The sequence below is a fragment of the Stegastes partitus genome, unplaced genomic scaffold (assembly GCF_000690725.1).
Source record: "Stegastes partitus isolate 25-593 unplaced genomic scaffold, Stegastes_partitus-1.0.2 Scaffold1971, whole genome shotgun sequence".
NCBI lineage: Eukaryota > Metazoa > Chordata > Actinopteri > Pomacentridae > Stegastes > Stegastes partitus.
The window spans coordinates 170,015-193,607 of record NW_007579702.1 but is presented as its reverse complement, the minus strand read 5'-3'; the positions used below and the strand labels follow the sequence as shown (position 1 = coordinate 193,607).

The 23,593-nt window shown below is 40.5% G+C and overlaps 1 protein-coding gene across 1 annotated transcript in view; it reads right to left on the bottom strand.

Annotated features, from left to right (window-relative positions):
- Nucleotides 1-323: 323 nt before the first annotated feature.
- LOC103373405 (myosin-10-like) overlaps nucleotides 324-23,593 on the bottom strand; it is a gene marked incomplete at its 3' end in the record, with an annotated part of 54,340 nt that continues 31,070 nt past the window's right edge. The window contains exons 11-33 of the mRNA XM_008303284.1: nucleotides 23,253-23,351; nucleotides 22,775-22,918; nucleotides 21,973-22,068; nucleotides 20,980-21,098; nucleotides 20,154-20,306; nucleotides 19,852-20,025; nucleotides 18,747-18,920; nucleotides 16,787-16,901; nucleotides 14,220-14,413; nucleotides 13,931-14,052; nucleotides 13,771-13,840; nucleotides 12,877-13,037; nucleotides 11,111-11,219; nucleotides 10,721-10,852; nucleotides 10,340-10,546; nucleotides 9,503-9,640; nucleotides 7,594-7,717; nucleotides 6,882-7,053; nucleotides 2,497-2,709; nucleotides 1,746-1,890; nucleotides 1,461-1,667; nucleotides 1,198-1,302; nucleotides 324-476 (exon numbers count right to left, since the gene is read on the bottom strand). Coding sequence (XP_008301506.1) covers nucleotides 324-476; nucleotides 1,198-1,302; nucleotides 1,461-1,667; nucleotides 1,746-1,890; nucleotides 2,497-2,709; nucleotides 6,882-7,053; nucleotides 7,594-7,717; nucleotides 9,503-9,640; nucleotides 10,340-10,546; nucleotides 10,721-10,852; nucleotides 11,111-11,219; nucleotides 12,877-13,037; nucleotides 13,771-13,840; nucleotides 13,931-14,052; nucleotides 14,220-14,413; nucleotides 16,787-16,901; nucleotides 18,747-18,920; nucleotides 19,852-20,025; nucleotides 20,154-20,306; nucleotides 20,980-21,098; nucleotides 21,973-22,068; nucleotides 22,775-22,918; nucleotides 23,253-23,351 — 3,326 coding nt within the window. The remainder of the gene's footprint in view (nucleotides 477-1,197; nucleotides 1,303-1,460; nucleotides 1,668-1,745; nucleotides 1,891-2,496; nucleotides 2,710-6,881; nucleotides 7,054-7,593; nucleotides 7,718-9,502; nucleotides 9,641-10,339; nucleotides 10,547-10,720; nucleotides 10,853-11,110; nucleotides 11,220-12,876; nucleotides 13,038-13,770; nucleotides 13,841-13,930; nucleotides 14,053-14,219; nucleotides 14,414-16,786; nucleotides 16,902-18,746; nucleotides 18,921-19,851; nucleotides 20,026-20,153; nucleotides 20,307-20,979; nucleotides 21,099-21,972; nucleotides 22,069-22,774; nucleotides 22,919-23,252; nucleotides 23,352-23,593) is intronic.

The window sequence follows — 23,593 nt, the reverse complement described above, 5'->3', positions numbered from 1 at the left end:
CTTGCGGCTTTAATTTAATCTGAACCACACATCTCGAACTGAGTCAGATTTTCACATCATGGGGTCTTTAATTCGCTGCAAGGCGTCACTGAGCTACAGCTGTCTGCACGCTGCTCTGCACTTCAACGACAGCTGCTGACAGCTGGCAAACAGCTGGAAACTTCTGCATGGTCCTTCTCTTTTGGCATTCAGTCAGAAATCGGTGGTATCTGAAAGATGTGCTGCTTTATATGTTTGTGTGTGCCAGACCTGCACGTGCTCAAGTACCCGCATATGTGGGCGTACATGTTTATGAGGCTAATTAATGTTTGTGAATATTGTACCTGAGCCTGCACCGTCTGCAGCTGTTTCTCCAGGCTGCGTCGTGCCTCCTCATCTTCTTCCTGCTGCTCCAGCAACGTGTTCTTTTCCAGCTCCAGCTGACGGATTTGGCTGCTCAGGTTCAGCTTCTGACGAGTTTCTTCCTGCCGCAACTCCTACACAGAAGACCAAAAGCAGATATGACGGTCAGAAAAAAAAAAAAACAACAACAGCAGGGAGAGAAAACCGTTTCACCTGTTGCAAATGCTGACGTTTAGGTTGCACAATAATCACAATCATTTGGATTTACATTAAGATTATATAAACATTAAGATAATTTGTCGTGTTATTTCATTGATGTTAGGGACAAAATATTTTATTGCCTCTTGCTGCTTTTACTTAGATGTTACATTAATGTTGTTAATGCTTGTAACAAATTAGGTTTTAAAATAAGATTATTAAAGGGTATTCAGTGCATCTCCTAGATGCAAAATACACATTTAATTGTAGCCAAATGCCTAAAGCCACTTGCTAAACATCTGCTTATCAGTTGACAGCCCAATCTACTGTTGTTCACACGTTCATTTAATCGTGGGATGTAAAAATTGTGATTTGATTAATATGTGATTAATCGTGTACCCTTAGCTGAAGTGTGATGTTCTTAGTTCTTGTCAGGTGGATAAGTGAAAGATTCTTCCCAGATGGAAAATGTTATTTGGTAGGTTGAACTATTATTTTCATTACATTATGGTCATTAATACTTTGTGCCTTCCTAACATTCACAGTATACCTCCGTAGATCATATATGAGGTAAAAAAAAAATCTTGGTTCCAGATCCAGCTCCCTGTAGCTTTGAGCCAATTATAACAGAACTTTGATGTTTGTTTGTTTTTCTACCTCCGAGTCCTGCAGTTTGCTGTTCAGGTTGTCAACTTCTTTTGCCAGTTTGACGCCTTTCTTCTCTGCCTCCTCCAGCAAAGCAGACACATTGTCCAGCTCCGTCTAAGAAAACACAAACAATGTTATGAAAGCATGAAATCAAAAGTGTGACATAAAAACTGACCAGTTATTAAGACAAAACCAAAAACTCTAGTTCATGCTAAAAATCTGAGGCTTTATCCTTTCATTTAAGAGCACAATTTCATTGTGGAGGTATGTACCTGGAGTTTGTGTGAGCGTTCGCTCAGCTCTCCCTTGGCTCTCTCAACCTCGGTGGTTCTGGCCATGAACTCCTGCATCTGGGCCTCCAGCTTCTTCCTCTTGTATTCTGACTCCGTCTTTGCCTGCTGCAGAGTCTTCACCTCACAGGCCATCTCTTTGTTGTCGCTCTCCAGACACTGCTTGCTCTTCTCCAGGTTGGCCTTGAACTGCACAGAACAAAGATAATGTTTTATAGAAGTCTAGTAAAAATATTGACCAGTATAAGCCCTTCACGACTCTCTCACCCTCTTGGCCTGGTCCAGCTGTTCGGACAGCTCCTCCAGCGCTGTGGCGTGTCTCTGTCTCATGTCCTGGATCTGAGCCTCGTGGTTTTTGGTCTCCTCATCGATGGCCTTCTTCAGCTCTGCCACCTCTTGCTCTCGCTTGGTCCTGGACACAAAGGAAGAGAGGACACCTTCTAAGATACAACACAAAAACATCTTACATCTGGCTTGTGAAACAGAAAAACTATACAAAAATGTTAAGAGGCTAAAACCCCTAAAATAATTCTTAATGCACGTAGCAGTTGGTGTCAAATATCCAAAACTGTGCTACGATTGAGATGAGTTTCCACAATGTGTAAATAAATTAGCTATGCTTTTGTCAAACTCTGTATTTCTTCAATAACACCAGAAGTATGACTCACATCTACAACACAAGCTCGACCACTGATGCCTCGGTGAGAGATTGACATGTTCAGTGAGCAGCAGCTAATGTAGCTTCGAGCCTCTTGCCTCAGGCAGAGATGAGGAGCGAGCCACAGAGGTCTGGTAAGCTCACTTCTTTCTAACTCCTCACCTTCAGATTTTTTAATGTTCAAACTTGTAGTCCTCAGGTCCAACCAACGCTGACTGAAGCAATTTGTCAGACTTTAAGGAGCTCCCCTTTGCCCCGCACAGAGCTTTAAACTGCTTTCAGATATGCAGTAGTACTCCCAGAGAACTTGTGTAAAGAAATTCCCTTTATTGTTATTATTAGAGCAGCTAAAACAAGCACCTGAGCTCCTGCTGGGCGGCGGTGGTATCCAGAGTGTCCTCCAGCTCCGTCTTCAGAGCCTCCAGCTCCTCACTCAGGTCCCTCTTGAGTTTTTCAGCTTTGCTTCGACACATTTTCTCCGACTCCAGATCCTCCTGGAGCTCAGCTAGCTGGGCCTGCAGCTCTCGAACCTGCTTCAAGGCGTTGTTCTTCTGGACGGCCTCCTCATCACTCCTGGTTGGAGACACAGACGCACACGAGTCAGTTTTAAGAGTACATCATAATCATAGAAGTTAGTGTTAATCCTAGTGGAAACAATGCAAACATCTCGTTAGCTTTTAGCTTTCAGGATTTATTGAATTCTTAGTTTTTTATACCACATTAATATCTCAAATATATTTGACCTGTTTTATATTTTTTCTATTTTAGCTTAATCATAACGATCAATGGGGATATTGTGGTACTTTGGCCCATTAAATAACAGATCAAGAACAAGAACACAGAGTACATTTTTGTGCATGGTAGCTACAATCCTTTTATAACTTCTTGTAAAGAGATTAACATGAAAAAAGTTCTGTCAGAAAGTACACAATCAAATCAGACAGGAAAAAAGGTCAACTGTGTAGAAATTTGGTTGATATAAGCAACATAAGACACGGTCGCATGTCATTGTCTTTTAAAACGAATAGGAGAACGATGACAACTGGCTTCCTACAGACCTTTAAACAAGCAGCAAATCAACAATGTTCACCTCCTCTGATTTCCACAACTTCCACTACTTAGAAACTATTTACTTCAACTGCTTTCATTTTATACACATAAAATATTATGAATCTCTTTCAGGATCTCTCCTTCAACTAATACTTGAAATAAAATTTAAATCAATGAAATAATTCACATTTAAACCGACACTTTAAAGTCTTTCAGGTAACACAAAACGCACCTGTAGCTATAATAGGCATGTTGTTATTAAAAAAAACATTCAAATCACACCATTTATCAGCCATAAACTGCAAAAACAAAGAGAATCATAGAATTTTACAATTGGTCCTTGAACTACTCATCTGATGGAAACTCTTAGTAAATCAATGCCTGAAACTGCTTTATGCCGCATGTCTCATTTATAAAATATGCCTAAAATAAAGCTTTCATATTACCTAGATATGAAAAAAAGAAACAAAACTCAAAAAAACTACATTCTGTGCTCCTTGAAGTAACTGTGAGGCCTTTAATGACTATTTTAAGCAGCTGTCGTGTGATCAGACATTACAAACTTTTTGTTGTTTACACAAAGTAGATAGGAGAGAAGCATAAAAAAAAGAAATGTAAGGAGTCAAATATCTATAGGATGTAGAGTTACCATGTGTTATCAGTACTGGCAACACCTTGTAGCACTTGTAATAATGTTACGCATGCTGATTCCAGGATTTCTCAGCTGTTATAAAATAAATAACTAAAGAAATTCAGAAAGAGTGAGTATATGTAGCCGATGAAAATGTATCGGATGCAGTTGTGTAAAGCTGTATAGCCTGTCTGAAGTAGTAAAGACTGTAGTGTATTGAAAAAAGGAGGCAGGTTGGTGATCTCCTTTATTGGTGGAAATTTAGCCACCAGTGCACACAGGGTGGCAGTGTGGTGATCTGTTCACTGCTGAAGCTGCAAAATGTGTGTGTGTGTGTGTGTTTCCATCAGAGCAGGAAAACTGTGATGGAGACTGTGGATTTGTTTGCAGCTGGATGTGCAGCCAAGTAAACCTCCTGCTGGCTGCAACACTCCTGTAACATTCCCCACATATGTGGAAATAAACACTGAACGCCATTTTGATTTAGTTACACAATTAACCCAACACCGCTGCTTTGATTAAAGGCAATAATGAATCCAATATAAATGTAATGCCCCACTTTGCAAACAAAGACGACGTGATTGTTCTCAGAATAGCTGCTGAATTAAAAATGAGGCACATCAAGTTTAATGAAAGCTTAATTATCTGCGGCTGTGACTAAACAGATGATTTCTGCGTGTGAAATTAGTCAGGCAGACGTTTGCCATCGAGCCCTGCGTCTTGGATTATTGGTCTTGTGAAAAGGAGGAAACTACAGAGAGGTAAGGAGAAGATGATCTGAGATGACCTCCAGAGGAACGACCTCCGCAGCTGTTTACCTCATTTGCATGCGAGCAGATTTATGACGGCTGAACGGGGGAAGAAAATTAAATATGGCACCGAATGTGGATATTTTCCCCTACGGTGTGGAAAATCGGGATTAAGAGAGGAGTGGGATAAATTCAGAAAACATTTTGTTGCAGTGTGGGTAAGAATACTTTGATGCAGGCAAATGGAACAAAAAAAAAAGGACAATAAAACAATAAAAAACAATCTTGTTAAAAGTTCCTCCTTTGCAGTGAAATAAAAGCCTGTTTAAGCCAAGCTGTTGATTCCTTCATGTGGGGGGAAAGAAAAAAAAAACTACTGCAAAGCCCAGGACTGAGAGCATCAATCAACATCAATTTGCTTGTAATCAGACACGGCTGCCTCCGAGATGAAAGGTCTCAGCCGCCGTCGCAGAGGGAAAATGGAGCAGTGTGAAGCGGAGAGGGACTGATGCGAGTGAAAGATTGAGGAAAAAAACTGTGTATGTGTGTTGACACGGCGGCTGCAGCTGCTGAAGAGGATGATAGCTGCTTTAAGTCGGAGATCAGAGTTGCGTGTGTGTGTGTGTGTGTGAGAGAGAGTGAGTGTCTTTGTTAAAACGTCTATTTCAGGTATTGACTCTGCTGTATCACAGTGGAGTGCTGTTGTCATGGAAATGGGATGTACTGCACTGGAGAAGCGGTGTGTGAAGCTTCATATACTGAAATGAGCAACACTAACAGTATTGTTACCACACCAGTGTGGGCTTGTAGTGCTGAGAGCTCGGAGGAGTGCATCCACCTTGGAGTGGCTGTAAAAATACATTTCAGTGTGTTGTGTCCTTCAGTGAGAATCTTTTCTAATAAATGTGTGAGTGCACTGCCAGTGGAGTCTGATAGAGACGCTGGATGCTTTTCTTGAACTTGTACAAGATGAAGCTGCTTTTTGTTAAGTATGTTGCACTCCATTTTGTGCTGTATTTTGTAGCTGGGCAAAAACCACCACTGCATCACTGCATCAAGGCTCAAACTTGAAACTGAAAATGTAGATGCATGGCTCATTATGAATGGTCGGCCAGTATGGTTCTTTCATGGCAAATACTGATGCAGATTACTACTAATCAAAGAGACCGATGATCTATATTTAGAATTGGTGTAAAGATAGTTATGTAGGTTTTTTATTTCTGTTTTGCCTAAGTTTAATTAAAAGAGGGCTTTTCAACATTTATCATTCAGTGTTGATAAGTTATGACTTGTAGTGTGTAATCAGATGGCGCTGTGGGCGGGACGTTGTACAAGACCACAGATAGAGACAGGAAGCTGCATCAGAGCCAAAATAGTACATCTTTAAATGAATATACTGATAAATGGAAAAATGCTGAACATCCAAATATCTGCATCAAATCAGTAACCACTCTGCCTTCACTCTAAGTCAGCTGGGATAGGCTCCAGCCCCACTGCGACCCCAGTGAGGATTAAGCGGTGTATAGATAATAGATGGATGGATGGATGGATCAGTGACTGGTCAGTCCCTACTTATTATCATCATCAGGTGTTTTCTTGTTCCTGTCTTGAAAATGCCCAAATAATGTTTATAAGCCCAACGAATTCTCTACAGCTATCTCATCACAGTTGATGAATGGCCAATGAACAATAAATCAAACGATATTATAGATTTTGCTTCATTATTGGTAAAAAAAAAAAAAATAATATGATGTGGAATTTGTCGGTTCCCTCTAATTTGTTAAAACATCTTCTCTTTGGTTGTTTAGCTTTTGTACACTGTCAGTAGAAACTTTTCCCAGAGGATGAGGAAGGTTTCATTTGACAGGTTTAAGGTGACTTTAAATATACATATTTTGTTAAAGCTTGTTTTATATTGAGTGTAACCCCATTACCAAAGAAGCATCAAACTAAGTATTTTTTCAATGTTTACTTATTACTTGCTGCTTGGTTTACATACAGAAGCTTTTCAGAATGTTACCACGATGTCTTTAAACCTAAACGAATCTAGTGGGAGGCATAAAGAGTAAACAAATTCCCATATTTCACAAATACTCAACCAGCTCCCTGTTTATTGTTACAGATAAACGAGGAAACATTTTATTGCGCAGCGATTTTGGCTCATTTGGAGACAACAGTTGTTATAGTTCACTATCACTGCCAAAAAACTCATGTTTGATGTTCAATTTCTCAGTTTTATATGTTTTGTAGATTGTCTCTGATTTCCATTTTGACACTTGCATGTATTGTGACTGGTATTCACTCCTGTGACTGACCTGGCCAGAGCAGCCTGCAGCTCCTCCTCCTTTTTGGCCAGTTGGATTTTCAGCTCCTCTATCTGGGCCTGAAGCTCAGCAATCTGGTCCTGCAGGTCAGTTGTCTCTGCATCCAGTTTGCGTTTGGCTTTCTCCAGCTCCTGGCGCGTTTTCTCTTCCTTCTTCAAACGCTCTGAAGGGAGGCACAACCGCATGTATCATAAACACAGCTCAGAAACAAAAGGCAGACATGGCCAATGATTATTACAAAACACTTTCCTGACTAGAGTTAATATCATGAAGTAAGTGGGCCGAGACACGAGCTCCAGAGAGGTCAAATGATGCACAAACAGTTCACAGAAAGTGGCAAAACACAAACATGTAATTACAAACAGCCTGACACCACTAAGTCTAATCATATCAGCTGCTTTGCTGCTCATTAACTCATCGCACAGCTGTAAATGCTAAATTTACACAATCAAGGCTGACAGAGTCGTACCGGGTGTCCTATAACTGACCTTCGTGTTGTTCTTTTCAAACATAAAACCCTTATTGTTCCTCTTGCTGAGAGGACAGTTCATTTCAGCACATCTTCTTCACTTGACCCTGGTTTACACTTTCGACTGCTGTCACACTGCCTGTCTATCCATCTGTCCTAGTAAATGTTCTTGGATAATTCTATTTTGAGTCACCAAACGAAGCCAGTAACAGTAGCTTGCTGAGAGCCTCTCACCCTCCAGGTCAACCATCATCATCTCCTGCTTGTTCTTGACTTTGCCAAGGTTCTTTGCTTTCTCCTCCTCCTCTGTTAGCTGGGAGGTCATTTCGGCGATCCGGTCCTCCAGCAGCTTTTTCTCCTGTTGGGAAAAAACAGAGTATGGTTTACTCTGGAGGCTTATGGCACACAACTACCATATGGCGGTCAAAAGGTATAAATACCAAACGACCAAGGAAGTAATGCTGCTGAATCAAAGTTCAGTAAAATGTGACTTTTATTTGTCTTGCACTGTGTCTCTGTGTGAAACCACGGCTGTCATTTGGGAGGCATTCTGGTACATTTTTGAGCATTTAAAGTTTATAAAAATAAAAATCTATTTTGTGCTGTTGTGGTGTTCTCAGGCAGCAAGTGGTTGCCTGCAGAGAGGGAAATAATACGATTTGATTTCAACAGAGCAGGCAGAGACAACTGGTCAGAGTAAGAGCGGATCGGGTTGAGCATTATGAAATACGAATTGTTGGGGGTTCAGGTTTAGAAAAGAGGAAACGCATCAACAGAGAAACAGAACATACTTCAGAGATGTGGAATCACCGACTGTACTGACACAGGAGCTGATGTGACCGTATCTGAGTGTCCATCTCATTACCGGCAGACAACAGACAGATCAATGATGATAAACAGCAAACTTCATCAGCTTCTACGTCTGATTATTTGGTGGGGCAATAAACAATTTGCTCTGTTAATCGTGTCATAAAGCTAACCATTTCCTCTCTTTAGCTCTGTGATGAGATTACAAGGTGGATGGAAGATAGCAGCAGCCTATGGTGTCCGGGAAGAAAAAAAAAAAGCACAAATGTAAGAAGCAAGAAAAAGAGAGCGAGCCTGCTGCTCTCATGAAGGTCTTTTTCAGTCTCTTCTGTAGCTGTGTTTTGTATCGATCCAAGGCTGTGTACATTTACTGCCACAGAAGTTTACTTATTATCCTTTTGCAACATCACTGAGTCATGTGTCTTTCATTTTCACATCTATAAAATGTCTCTCTTTCCTTTGGATAATTTTTCATACTGTAGAATCCTTAGAGAGATCTATATAGCGGATGCATTAGGACACTCAGGCTGGGATAGGCTCCACAGAGAATAAACTGGTGTATAGATAATGGATGGATGGATTAAGACACTCAAATAAAAGTAAATGTAGCGCAAGGTTTAGTAAACTGGAAATAATTTTGGATGCAATCTGTTTTAAAGCCATCATCCTGGAGACAATCTAATTCAATGACATAAAATGTATTGGAAGATAGCATTTAGGCCCAAGACTATATGATTTAGATATGATATCGTCACATTTCAATTAAAAAAAAATAAAAATCACAGATGGGACAACAAGCATGTTTTTTTGTTTAAAAAAAAGGATCCTCTTCCTTTAGGTGGAGACTTGGTGAGCTGAACTCACAAAGTTTGAAACCGCTGAGTCTTAATTAAAGCAAAATCTGCTTGGAGAAAAATCTGTGTTTTAACTTCTTTAACTTGCCGACTTGCTGTGTGACCATGGCAACCACACTAGCAACACTAGTAAAAAGGGACAAACTGAGGAACTGCCCTCGATTTATGTGCTGTGTTTCTCATAATGAGCTAGAAAAGTTTTAGTAAATGTGAAAATAATTTGAAACTCTGGGACAAGAGTGAAAAAACCCCCTCATAATCAACCTAAGTGCTGTCTAACAACCTTGTGGGTTTGCCTTCTTCTTCTGTCTGAAAACTGTACTCTTGGCTGTGGGGCTCAAATGTAGTACAATTAATGAGGGGAACAAATTGCTGCTACGCCACCATATGCCTTCTCCATCACTTCACTTTTTAATGATGTCAAATTGAAGGACTTGTTCTGTTTTTGTTTGACTTGGCTGTTCCAGATCTAATCTTATCACCTTGAGGAACTTGGAGTTCTGGTCCTCCAGCAGCAGAATGTCCTCTTCCATCTTCTTGATTTTGGCCTCAGCCGTCACTTTATCCAGCTGCAGCTTCTGTCTTGCAGCTTCCTCCTCATCGAGCTGCTCCTCCAGGTCCTATGGCGAGGAAAACACGTGCAAAGATTCAGAATCTGAATCTAATGCCAAACTAAAGGCTGAAAAAGGACATTTTTGAACTAACAAAAGTTCAACATTTAAAACTCTTTAAAGACTCACGAGTGCTTCTCTAGAACATTAAATAATTATGACTAAGAAAGAACGAATCAAAGTCAAGCTTCATCAGTGTCTCTGGGGTTTGATCAGAATTGTAAGACAAGAATGTGAAGGGAGCCCTTTAAATTTAACCTCTGAAGAAACACGCCGATAAAAATACAGTCCTCTGCAGTGCCAAGCCCGTCTTTGTGTGGTAAGAAATAACTGTTTTGAATGTATGCTGCCAGTTTAGTTGGTATTCAACTGTTGTGGGGAACATTGTGTGAGGGGCATGTTAATCCAGATGGTCTATGCAGAATACAGAAAAAACATAAATGCAGAAATATCTGATGTGAAAAAACAAAACTGTTCCGACTTTGGCAGAAATCAGGGAAATAAAATATTGAAGGAAAATAGTTTTCAATGGTATGTCAGTATTCAGTTGAGGATAATTATGACTGTGCGTAACTTTTTTAAAAGGCAAGTGTAAAACAAAATGTACTTTTCAACCTTCCAAATGTAATCCTTCAAATAATTTGGAGTATGACGCACTGGATGTCAGAACGTCAAAACAAAACAAGGACAGAAGTTTGTAAGATGAACCTGGATGTGCGACTGCATCTTCTTCTTCTCGTTCTGCAGGCTCTGGTTTCTCTCCTCTTCCTCCTCCACCCTGGACTCCAGGTCATGAAGGATCTCCTCCAACTCTTGCTTCCTAGAGAGCAGACGAACCCTCATCTCTTCAGCCTCGGCGAACAGCTCCGTCTCCGCGTGGAGTTGCTCTGCTAGAATATTCTTCTCCTCGACGAGCTGAAGAGAGGAGACAGTTTGGAAAACATGCACCATGTTGTCGAATAAAAGACTCATCAAAAACAGGAAACACATATGACAGAAGGAGTAAACATAGTTATTTACTGATTTATCATATTTTAATTTGTTTAAGTTTACTTCAAGTGAAAATATTTGCTTTGCACAACATTTTACCTGCTGGTGTTTCCTCTCCATCTCCACCAGCTCGTTCTCCACCTTCAGCTGCCTCTCCTTCACCTTTACCAGCTCCTCGTCTTTGGCTTGCAGCTCCTCTTCCTGCCTGGTGACCTGCAGCAGCGGCTTCACCTGAAACAGAGAAAGAAAATCAGCCTCTACTGGTTGAATTTTTTTGTGTACCACATAGAATGAATTCACATCCTCTTTCATGGTGATACAAACAATAGCAAAAAAGCAGTAGTGACACTAAAGTCTAGACTGTTGTTTATGAGTACATGTAATGTCATATTCATGTAATAATTAAAGTAAAGATTGTCAGCAGGGCTCGGATTCTTAAATGGAGAGTATGTACATGGGAACTACTTTGGTTGTTGTCTGGGTTCTCACCTTGGTGAAGAGCCTCCACCACTGCCAGTGTCGCAGCTTTAAATAAGCTGCACAGTTCCTCTGCAGGACCTTCAGGGCACTCAGCTGCTGCTGCTTCTTAGCAAAGGCTCTAAAGTTAAGAAGATAAAGCACAGGGCACAAATCAATAGGTGTGATTCCATGTAACTGTCAAGCGAATTTGACAGAAACTTTTAAAATGTCGCCCCTTAAATTTTTTTTTAAAAAGACAAAAAGAAAATTAGGGTCGTTTCTATTCACTGTTTTAGATGGGGTTTGATTTGATAGGCTGCATAGTACGGTCAGAAGGTGGCGCTACATGCTACTTTACGTATGGCTGTAATTGCCAGAGTAGAAGAAGCTGGAAATAAAGTCCTAGCAGCGTTACAAATCACATACTTTGTCTTTTTATTTCAAGCACATACAGCTGATCCTGCAAAGTATGAACAGTTTCATGCAGTATGTATGTGACTGGGACATACTGCTTCATTCTAATGTTGCATCTTCCTTATATATCCATCGCGTTTTATGCTGTCTGGGGACCAAGACAGCTAAAGAAGTAGACACTGCTGGTCAGTTACATTAATTAAATGTTATCCAATCCATTACCCACTAACTCTCTTTTTAAAATCACAAACAACCTCAAATGAGACAAAAAAACATTTTTCATATTTGGCCCTTTTCATGAACTTTTTCTAATGTGATAGTTCAAAATGTGTAGAAATATATGGTGTGGAAACACGGATATAACCAACACAAGCCGTCACCAAAACACTGACATACTAAAACTTTTCCAGTTAATATGGCAACCCTGTAGCCAACATGGCTTTTCAGCTGCAAACTGCGTCGTCTGTCACATGGTGCTGAGCAGATAGCGTACGCTGTGTTTCTGAACAGCTGCCTGCTGCAGCTGAAAACGACATGGGCTGTGAGAGCGAACCACAACAGTAAATTTAGGAGCCAAACAGCTACACAGTGAGCAGAAGGATCTGTAAAGCTCCATAAAGCTGAGAGAAGCTGCAGATTCAAGTGACAATCTACTGCAGGTCCATGACTGTGTGAGACCCCTTTTACATTACATTACACTGCTTTCACACTCTCATTTGCTGCATTTTTATGATAAAAATATTGACTGTAGCTGCTTTAAAAGAGGAACTGAGTATGTGTCTGATTGATGACACCCTACTTGTGCCTTTTCCCTCAATGTGCTGCTTCATGTTATGTTATTACCACTAATTATTCATTTTTTTGTTTTTGTGAAAACCTGCAGCAAGTTCAAATATGACAGCATTACATAAAAAGAGAAATACTGGGAAGAGCTTTAAGTACATATATGTGACTGATACATTTGCACCTGCCAAACATCTGGATGCTTTGGATCTCAACTGCTGGATCAATATCCTTAGGTACATCTTGGCTGTCCAAATACAAGTTATATGTTCATACCGAAGACACAGTTTGAATAAAAATAAAGGGCCTCCAGAGGAGAGCTGTGAATGCCAGCACACTGAGTAGAAGTTGAAGACATGAAGCCAACAGAGGCTCTGGTTGTGTGATTGATAAAGCATATGATGTTTGATATACAAGCAATAGTGCACGGAGGTCTACAAGGAGGGACGGGATATGAAGGAGAATGCAAACTACTGAGTATAGCTGTTTTACAAACTATATCACCTACAGAGTGTGGATAGAAACTCAGACCACGACTTTATAATCTAGATATAACTTCAATGAGAAAGAGGACGTTCAGCAGCATATCCGATACTCACTTGCGTGCCAAGTATCCACGGCACACAGATTGGAAGTAGATGATGATGTCAGTGATCTTTAGGTCTCTCTCCTCCTCCAGATGAGCCAGAACACCAGTTCTGAAGAAGATCTTACTCTGACCGATACGGAACAGGTTGGGGTCCAGCTCCAGGGCTTGGATCTATGGAAGAAACAGAGAAGCTTGTTGAGAAAGAATTTGTATGGATGGTGGTAAATTCATGTTTTGTTTTAAGCAGAATTTATTTCTTGTCATGTTTGAAAAACATTTTGGCATAAAAATCAAGCACAAGGGAAGAAATTTTTTTTAAAAAAAGGAACTACTCAGTAGCTTGACAATTAGAATAAATTAACATTTTTTTTCATTTCATTCATTTAGGATAACACTATGTTAACGATAGCTGAGCTTGTTGTACAGCTGCTTTGATTTCATTCACACTTGGAGCTGTTTTTCATACATGTCGGTCAGCACAAATCAGAGACTGGCCTCAAGTAACCTTCAACATAATCATTTAATTCGAAACTATTAAGGAACAAACAAACAAAAAAATACCTCAGGAATAATTATTGTTGCAGTCCAACAGCCCAATCTGTGACTAGCTGCTATATTGTATATAAAGTGTAAAGGCACAGCTGGCTTTTCAGAGACGTCTATTAGAAACCTGCGTGTTTCTGTGCTCAGTATAAAAGGCAATGTAATGCGTCTGTGGCCCAGGTCGACACGTATCTATTGTAGCATGAATGGAACATCAAGCACATCTACTGTCCGCATCGATCATCACACGCACATGCAGGAACCATGAATTTCGCTTCCTTTGTGACACTTTATATTTCACAGCTGCAGCAGTAGTGGTTTGAAAAGAAAAATACAAAAAGAAAGAAAAACATTGCACTACCATTCTTTCACAGGCTTGTTTTCCATCCATGAATCCCTTAGGGATGGCGTTGGGCGTCAGGATCTCATATCTGTGTAGAACATAAATGCAAACTGTAAAAGAACTCCCCACTTTTCTCTTTGAAGAAATAAGTTCAAAAAGTTTCTTTCTCATCCGTCACCTCTGTCTGAACTCCTGGAAGACGATGCGGTTGGGGAAGCCCTGTCTGCAGATACGAATCCCCTCCAAGACTCCGTTACACCTGAGCTGGTCCAGAACCAGGTGAGGCTCCAGTTTACCAGCCTGAAGGAAACAAATACACCATTAAAAGAACAGAAACAGAAAGGAAACTTCTACATTTCTATGATACAATTTATGCTCCACAGAGACAAATTAGCCACATACTTATAAAGTCCATTACTGTCCACTGTTTGACACACAGCCTCTAACAAATAAAAGTACGTATTTACCCTTTTCTCATGATTGGGGATGATGCAGCGGACAAAGTTGGGGTTGGTGTTCCTCAGTGTGGCCATGAGCTTGGTGAGCGACTCTTTATAGAGCTGTCCAACTGTACGAAACATGCCTTTTTTAGTTTTGTACGTGGCACCAAACGCCGTCTCGTTCATTCCTGCTACCTGGTCCAGACCCACGATACGATCGACTGGTGAGGAGACGAGAGAGAAGCGGTTAGAACAAGAACACTTTGTGGGGAGCAGAGAGTCACTGTAGGAACAGTGGTAGCAACACGGTGGCAAAGTGCAGATGGATGTAAAAGACATTACACAGTGTTGTCAAACAACGGCACACTAGTCTGGGACTACTGCTAGCTTCTGCAAATGGAGATGAAGCGCAGAGTCTATCTATTCCTTAGCTTGTCTAGCTACATGGAGAGGTTTTTTTTATTATTTTTTTTAAATGATGAACCTACTAAACACTGACAAAGTTGAATTGCAAGAAGTGAGATGCTCTTCCCTGTGGATGCTTGATAGCAGTCACTTGAAAGCTTTTGAACATTTTACAAAATCTACTGCCAGGAAAATAATATGTTCTCAGCCTGTTAAAATTTGGCAACATCTAAGGGACTGTCTGCAAACACTGAATACACTGGTTCATAACTTATATTAAAAGCAACACTCTGCTCATTGCACATACAGAGACTCTGTTCCACTCTGCCTGTTGTCAAGAGACAACACTTGTAGACTGGAAATGTCACGAGTAGTGTCATTCGTAGCACTTTTAACAAATAGGATTAAGCTGTGTAGTGTTGCGGCTTATTTTTTGCTGCTAATATGGTGTTCTACGGAGTATTTATGACAGCAGGACGGTGTACGTGCACTTAAAATACTACAACAGGTGTTATCTTCATGAAGGAACATCACCGGGAGCAATCTCCAGTGTTTTTGTTGGGATTTTATCAGCTGAAATGGTTCTGGAGAAACAAAAAATGGCGCCTCTTTGTCATTCTCCAGCTGTGACCACATCAGCTGAACGCCAGCCTTTTCTAGGAGAATGCACACACACTTCCCAAGTTGGAAATGTGGCCTGGAAAACTGTGTTGACAGGAGTACGTTTAAAGCCACTGAGGCAAATATACAAGATTCTGTCACCAGACTGAATTTCTCTTGGGAGCCATAATCGACCTATATATTGACTACACTTTGTTATTTTCATGCGCTGGTTATATTTTTAAATGATCAGATTCCTGATAATCACAGAAAGCAATTTTGATTCAGCAGTAGCCTCGGGCATATTGTCATCGAACCTCCAATATCAAACAAAATGCTGCTCTAAACCGGTAACCAGCTGGGATCATCAGTATGTGACCAAAAGCCAAACAGACAAAACAAACGACCCTCAATAATTTTCATTCAGCATGTTATTTTAAAAAAGCACATGTTATGACCTCAGGCTGTAATCCGGCAGCAATGTTGGTAGACATAGTCTACAAACGCTTCACAAAATGACACGGCCAGTAATTTTTAACTCTCAATTACTGTGTCACTTATTATGTCCCAGCAGGTAAATTAAAGCTAAAAGTGACATACTGCTGGAATTACGCTGACGTGATACATGGCCCGCTGTCTGGACCCTCCAAGATGATTTCTGAGCTCAGAGACAAAGCCAAATACCAAGAACAACATCTGGTTTCAATTCCCTGCCACTGTGATCCTGTCTAGGAAGGAGGAAGAGAGGGAATTAATGTTATTAAATATTCTTCTCTCAAGCTTCCAAGAGCTTAATTTGTTGGTGGATGTTGATCATTGAGGAGAATAGGACTCAGAAACAGCTGCACTAGAGTCTAAATGTTTGCTTCAAGGCTACTGAACATACAAAGATCACAAGACCAACAAAAAACAGTGAAACAAATTGAAGCACAGTGGTTTGACTAAAGGGAGCAAATGACTACAGGCTACTTCGACTGATTTAGGAATTAGACACTGTGGCTTTTGGCTGAGACAGGGGAGCCATGCAGCCTGGAAGCAAATGGGAGCCACTATAGCTATGACAGACACGGCATCGGCTGAAGCATGAAACAAACAGCCAGATCTGAGCCAAAAATATACAAGCAAACTTTTCGAAGTTAACCTGCTTGGGGAGCGCTAATGTTTAGCCCCTCTAAGCACCCTGAGCAGTGTGGTTTCAAAAGCCAACACTGGTAAATTATCAGCAGTTTTTAATTTTGGCCCAGGTCTGCTACAGCACGACCCAGTCATTCACCTGCCGGCTCATCCAGACTAGTGACATTGTCATAGAATGAGGCCCTTTGAATGGTCTGAATCTCTACAACACAGAGAAAGAGAGGAGGAGGGGAGGGTGTTAATACGTTCATTTTTTTAGAAATGTATAGACCTGGGTCAACAAGGCAGACAGCTGTTGTTAGTAGGCTTGAGTGACAGACACTTTGATGTGCTTGTTAACTGGCTAAGTAACAAGTACATACACAATGAATGCTACAGGAAGTGTTACTACAATCGATTCCTTCTAGTATCTACAACAGATTTTAACGCTCAGAGATGATTAAGTGGCAGATTACCATCTTTCCACAGCTCAGCCACAAACTTGTCCGTTGACTGATGCAGGAGTGTGGCCACGTTGTCGTTCAGAGGGTCCATGTTCTTCATCAGCCACTCATCTGCCTTGTAGTCAACCTGTAACAACACAGTGACACAGTTCAGCGATATGGACTCTTTACTTTTTTTCTACCACATAACAATAACAAATATTTTTTATAACTATCCCTTCTTTTTAGAAATCTGATACAGATCAAAAGTAAACCGTTCATATGTCACATTAATAATAAAAAATGCTGTAAAGTGACGGTGCTTTCAAACAATAATACCATGAATACATCAAATCATTCTTTGATGTGATCACCCATCGCTTTTAATCCTCTGTACCCTAAAACCTACTGGCATGTTTAAAAGGCATGTTGTCTTTCAAACTAAGCTCGACCAACAAAAACCGCCTGATACAACCACCACAACAGGACCCGAGGTCGATAGCTTGACTCTTCCCCTCTTCGGTTCCCCAGTGATGGAATGAGTTACCAAACTCTGTTCCATCTGCTGACCCCCTCTCAGTCTTTAAGAAAAGACTAAAGACCCAACTCTTCACAGAACACCTTTGCACTTGACTGCCCGAAAACAAACAAACAAACATAAAAACAAAAAAACAAACAAACAAAAAAAGTCCTATTACCTCCCACACAGCCTGCTATTGGCATCAACGCCCTATCATACTTGAATTTGTTCTATGGCATTTATCTAGATAGTTTTCTCCTGACTAGATCCTTGCTTGTGTTGCATCTGCTCTCAGATGCACAGCGCTTTAGATAAAAGCATCTGCTAAATGAAATTGTAGAACTGTCGAAAAAAAAAAAAATCCCTAAAATTGATTTTGGTGACATTTAACTTCACTTATTTAGAGATCTGTGAATCACAACTTCTCATTATGTCCATGGAGAACAAAAATATAATAATGCTGATTCATCAACCCTGCAGACTTTTAAGGATTTGGATGGAGTGCATGGCTGGTGTCAGCTGACAGCTAACGGAAAAAGCACAACAGAAAAGCCAAAGATATGTATAAAGTAGTTCAGAGAAGGTGTTTCCATGATGTAGTTTGAGCTTCAGTTGTCAGTGCTCTCACAGACACAGTGCATCAGTATGTTTCAGCTGGTCACACATTGTTAAAGACAAAGTATTATGCAAGTTTATAGACTAAAAAAAAAAGGTTTGCATAATGTGTTGATTTATGTAAATCAAAAAAATGAACAAATTATCATTTTGTCCCCGTTTGCTGCATAAACTTCTGCATATGGCTGTACACAAGGTTGTTCTTTTTTGGCTTTTGCATACCTATGTTGACAACATTTGGCTTCACGGCGCTGCAGATTTTTTTCCACAGCAGACATTCTTCGAGCTGCAATCTTTAAGTTTCTAAAATATTGTGGCGTAAGACGACACAGACCACGTAATGGTAAGCAGATGTGCTACTCAGCAGGTCGCTGTGAAAGACAAACGCCGTGTTCTTTTGCATAACACCGCTGACGACTTCCAAACCCACTCCCACACAATGACATATAAATCAAACCAGGCGTCAGCATTTCCCTGAAATCTCGCCACAAGAGAACTTTGCGTCATTGTTTCATCTGACCTTTGACTGGCAGCTACTTTTCACTTGTTGATTTTTGCAGCATCGGGGATAAACGAGATCATGAGGAAAATATGAATGTAGACAGAATGAATAAACTACCCTCAAATCAAACTGAAGTCCAGGAAGAAGTAAAGGAGTCACACTTATCCTATACTCTATATGTAAGGAAATTATTCACATACTTTATAATAAACTGAAAATCACACTGAAACATCAGCTTTGTAACTGTTCTGACCTATGACTGCGTTTTACCTACATGTCTGTGTTTTTTAGAAGAGAGGTGCAACGTGCTCTAAAAACAGTCAGTTGTGATTTTTGATGAGATGAAACAAGCGCACCTTGCCGGCGTAGTGGATGATGCAGAAGTCGGCCTTATCTTTGAGCTGGCGGGGCTTCTGAAACTTGGTGTGTGTGCCCTGCTCCTGGATCAGCTTGTCTACAAAGGTCTTGTCCGTCGCCTTGGGGAACCAGCACTCCTCATCCAGCAGAGCCAACACTCCGGGAGGATTCGCCTGAAGGAATTATAACGCAGGACAGAATTTAAGGCTCCAGAGAGAGTGGACAGTAATGTGGACTGACCTACAGCAGCAAAACAACAGCTTTTATCTTCTTTCTTTTTGCTCTTTAACCCTCAGAACTTCAAAATCCTGTGGCACGTTTTAAAGGCATGTTATTTTTTTTTTTTAAAAAGCCACATTTATGTTATTTATTATTCTGCCTTTTGATGATCCTTTAGCTACTCACCTGTGAAGTTTTGCTAATCACATTTGAGCTAAAAACTGTTAGATTTCATCACTATAATTTCATTCTAAGTTTTCTATTTAAAAATTTCCCAAAAACAAACAGTTTGTAAAAACCTGATTCTGTAAAAAGCAAAAAAAAAATGCGGCGCTACTCGTCGCAACCATGAAGCCATTAGTGACTCAGCACCGACTAATAGTCCCATGATAAAAATTCTGTGACTTTATCCATGAATTGAACTGTGCTGCAGGATGTGTTTACACCAAGCAGATAGGGAAAAAGCCTGCAGTTCATTTTAGTACTTTTGTAATTTGTTCCTTTTTTCAATAAATTATGATGTTATAAGATTGGTCTACTGCACAAAAGACCTTTTAGAGCTCTTGCCACTTCTGGCCACGGTTTTGCTATTTGCAGTTTAATAGATAAAAGTGTCTTACACACCTTTGAAGGTATTTATATCTTTACAGCTTTCTCAATAAGGCAACAAAATAATAAGCTTCACAACAAAAGACAAAAGCAAGACATGAACAACTTTTCTTTTACATTGTAATCAGAGAAAAAGTGTTAAAAAAAAAAAGTAGTATTAATTGCGTAAAAGTTTGCCAGTATAGCTAAATATGTCAAGCATTAATGGAAGGTAGGAAGTCAGTACGTTTTCAAAAGCTTAATTTATATCATTAGTAGCTTGTTGTTCTCACTAACCGGCCTCTCGATGAGGTCGATGCAGGGCTGCAGGTCGAGGCCGAAGTCGATGAAGCTCCACTCGATGCCCTCCCTCTGGTACTCCTCCTGCTCCAGGATGAACATGGTGTGGTTGAAGAGCTGCTGCAGCTTCTCGTTGGTGTAGTTGATGCACAGCTGCTCAAATGAGTTCAGCTGCAGGAGGAGAAAAGTAATACAAACAAGAACAGCACTGTCACTGGAGGTACCCACAAATGACAAGAAATACAAGTATACAGGTAGCTTTCTGTGAAGATTCAAAAACAGAGAATTCAAATACAAACCTGGAAAATCTCAAAACCAGCAATGTCCAGAATACCGATGAAGGAGGCACCCTGTCGTTTGGTTCTGTCCAGAGCTTTGTTAATGCGATGGACCAGCCAGCGGAACAGACGCTCGTATGTTGCTTTGGCCAGAGCTTCAACGGCAAAGTCGGCCTGGAGGGAGGCAGAGAAGAGACGAGAGAAGAGTGTGAAACGAACGATGTGACAGTACAGGAACAGGCCTGATCAGAGTACGAGAAACAAAGAAAACAAAGATGTGTGAGATGTGACAGAGACATAAAGTACATATAAGACACGGGTTATATCCATACACAGACTGCGTACTGTGAATATTCTAAATGCTCCCTGAATCGAATCTGCTTGTTTTTTTGTGTTTCACCTCTTCTGCAAGTGTATACAGCGACTGATTTCTATGCAATGATGCAGGTCTGATGAGAGAGGGGTGGTTGGGAGGGCGATGGATAGGCAAGTAGGCTGTGATTGGATGTTTACCAAAGTCCACCTTATGCCTCATATTTGCATTCTCTCCTCATGTTTTTATGTAACCAGGTTTGTACATTCAACTTAACCAACATAGGGTTTTGCAATAAGGATTTACGAATATCATGTCAATCCAAAACTTAGAAACGCTCCAAATGCTCGTTATGAAACACTGTCTATGCAGAAACTGAAGCTGAATTTTACTACCAGAGCTCTGGATGCCCATGATAACTCTTCCATCTTTACAACTGTATTACCCCACTAACGAGCTGGCAAAAGACTAAAGAGGAAACACACTCTGTTAGTCAGTATATTTAAACAACAACATCACACACAGCAAACTGACCTGCTCTTTAGTCTGTGCTTTCTGGACATAGTCTCTGCCCACTTTGATCCTTGGCGACAGGATGGCTCTGGTAAACTCCATTACATTCATACCCAGCAGATGACACAGCTTCTGAGCGGCTGGGTAGTGGAAAAAGCACACAAGGGCAATAAGTTAATTTAAATCAGACTAAAATGAAGGCACAGTAGGAGTTTTCAAACCATATGATTGATTTACACCTGCAGGTGTAACTGTTCTATCAAGACTGAAAATAAGACAGCAGTGACTAAATGTGCAGAAACTATAGTTTGTTTTTCCAAGAGTGATTTAATAGAAATGAGGATATTTCCCAGCATTACTCTGAATGCAATGTGACGTCTAGATTATTTAACTAAAAATGATATTATATAAGCAGGAGTCATGTATCACTGTCACCAATGCTAGGCCAACAACTCCCTTCACTGACTAATATTAAGATTGAACACAGTTTTCATAATAAATGTGACAGGGGAAAATGTCATATTTCACATGGCTGGAGTTGGTGGAAAAGTAGAAAAAGCAGGATCTGGTCTGGATCAGCGAATTCTCACTACTTACACACACGTGTCAGTCCTGCTTGCTTGCTGTAGCATCTGAGAATATCTGGCTGAGCTGTGGCATTGGCATTTGTCTCATTCTTGCTCCCTGTCTCTCCCTTTAAAAGGCCAAATGTGCAGTGCCACATGTGGAGGAACTAGAAGCCTGTGCCCTATTTCCTTCAGGAGTAAATCCTCACAATGATGTGGCTTAATGGCAAGTTGACAAGGCTCAGGGGGTGAAAAGATATAAATCAGCAGTGCCTCTGTACTGTGGATGAGGTGCACAGCGTGAGGGAGGGAAACAGTGGAGGGGAGCAGCTGAAGTATATATTAGAAGGGGAAAAGGAGGAGTACAGTGTCTTGACCTGTGGGCTGCTGAGGTTATAAAACAGATGCACAAGAAGATGCTGGGTGTAAGTAATTCTAGAAAACCTACCAGTATTATCGGGCATCGAGGCTTGGTCAGTGTTCCTCTCCTTCTTGAAGATAATGTTACCAAACTGAAGCACGGAGGACACGACCTTCAACATGGCTGCAAATATCAGAATCCAGAGAAAACAACATTAGTACAGGAACATATTGTTTTCAACTCATATGGCCGCGTTTAAGCAGTCAAACTGACAAACATGAGGCCGTTACATGGTTATAAAGATACAGAAGCCAAAATAACTATGCAGCATATTTAAACAGGACTCACCCAACAGTCACTAATTTAATCATTTTGAATACATTCGTAAATTAATCCAATTAACTGTGATTTGGTGTGATCAGCAATCTGCACCTATCAATTAAAAACCACACCTGACTGTTAGCATGAAGAGGGGGGTTAATATTTGGTAGCACAACAATGTAAAAGGAGAAGACATATGTTTGTCAACAAATGTTTACAATTGCAAAAGAGAATGCTTGTAGACTGATAAATTCATTTTTTCCCTGACCTGAGCGAGGGAAGACAGTTACCCTTTACAGTGTCGCATGCACTAATGGTAGTTACCCAGTTTTCGAGCAATTTCCTCAGATCTCTTTCTGAGAAATGTCATATTACAGAATTGAACTGAGAAAAGCTTCTCTTTCACTGAAACTACTTTGAACCAAACAATCTCCGTACCAAAGACTGTGATCGTTGCTTGGACGATTCCACCAGTTTGTACACCAGGCAGGGCATTTAAAGAATGAGTCAAAGCAACCTATTTGAGAAACTGAGTGTATATTTAATGCTGGTGTTCCAGAAATCATACCCAGAATCTCCTCGTGGCCGAAGCTCATGATGTGCATGGCTTCCATGGTCTCATGGAAGTTGTCTTTGTCCTGCTGGCCTGGGATTGGGATGTTGCCGTTGGACAGGAAACGGTAGTTGTTAAATCCTTCCAAAAGCAGATCCGCTGTGGAGAGAAGAATGGAAAAAACATTTAAAACCATGGTTCAGATGTGACTATTCCCCCAAAAGCTAAGAATTCATGTGGAAAGACAGGGGGACTGGCTTTTTGTTGCAGTAGACAGACACACACTAAATGACACGGCTACATGGTTTTTCATGACATTACAAATGGAAAGACAAAATCGCTGACTTTTGATGACCATAATGCAAATTGTTAAAAATCAATTATGTGCTGTGTAATGTCATAAATTATACATTTGCTTTGTACAGTTCTACTGTCACAAGTCATCTAAGGTCTAGAGTTATGATTTACCCAGAGGGTCTAACAGTCTACTCACATTTGAGGTGCTCTCCAGCTCCAGCCAGCAGCTGATAAAAAATGTGGAAGGTGCGCTCATCTTTGGCTTGACGGATAGCTCTGGATTTCTCCAGTAAGTCTGACGCAGAGCAGTCAAGAAAAGCAAATCTATTCGTTGGGTCAGTATGGCAAATGTTAAACCAGACAAGTGATGTCTGAGAGTGGCCGGAATGAGTCGCCAAAACTAAATGACTCTGTTTTTGTAATAAAAGTCCATACAATCATAAACAACAACAAAAATATATTACATACATGTTCAATGTACACATGCCAAATTGACTGAGATCACAGAAAAAAAAATGTTTTGTTTTCTTTTTTTAA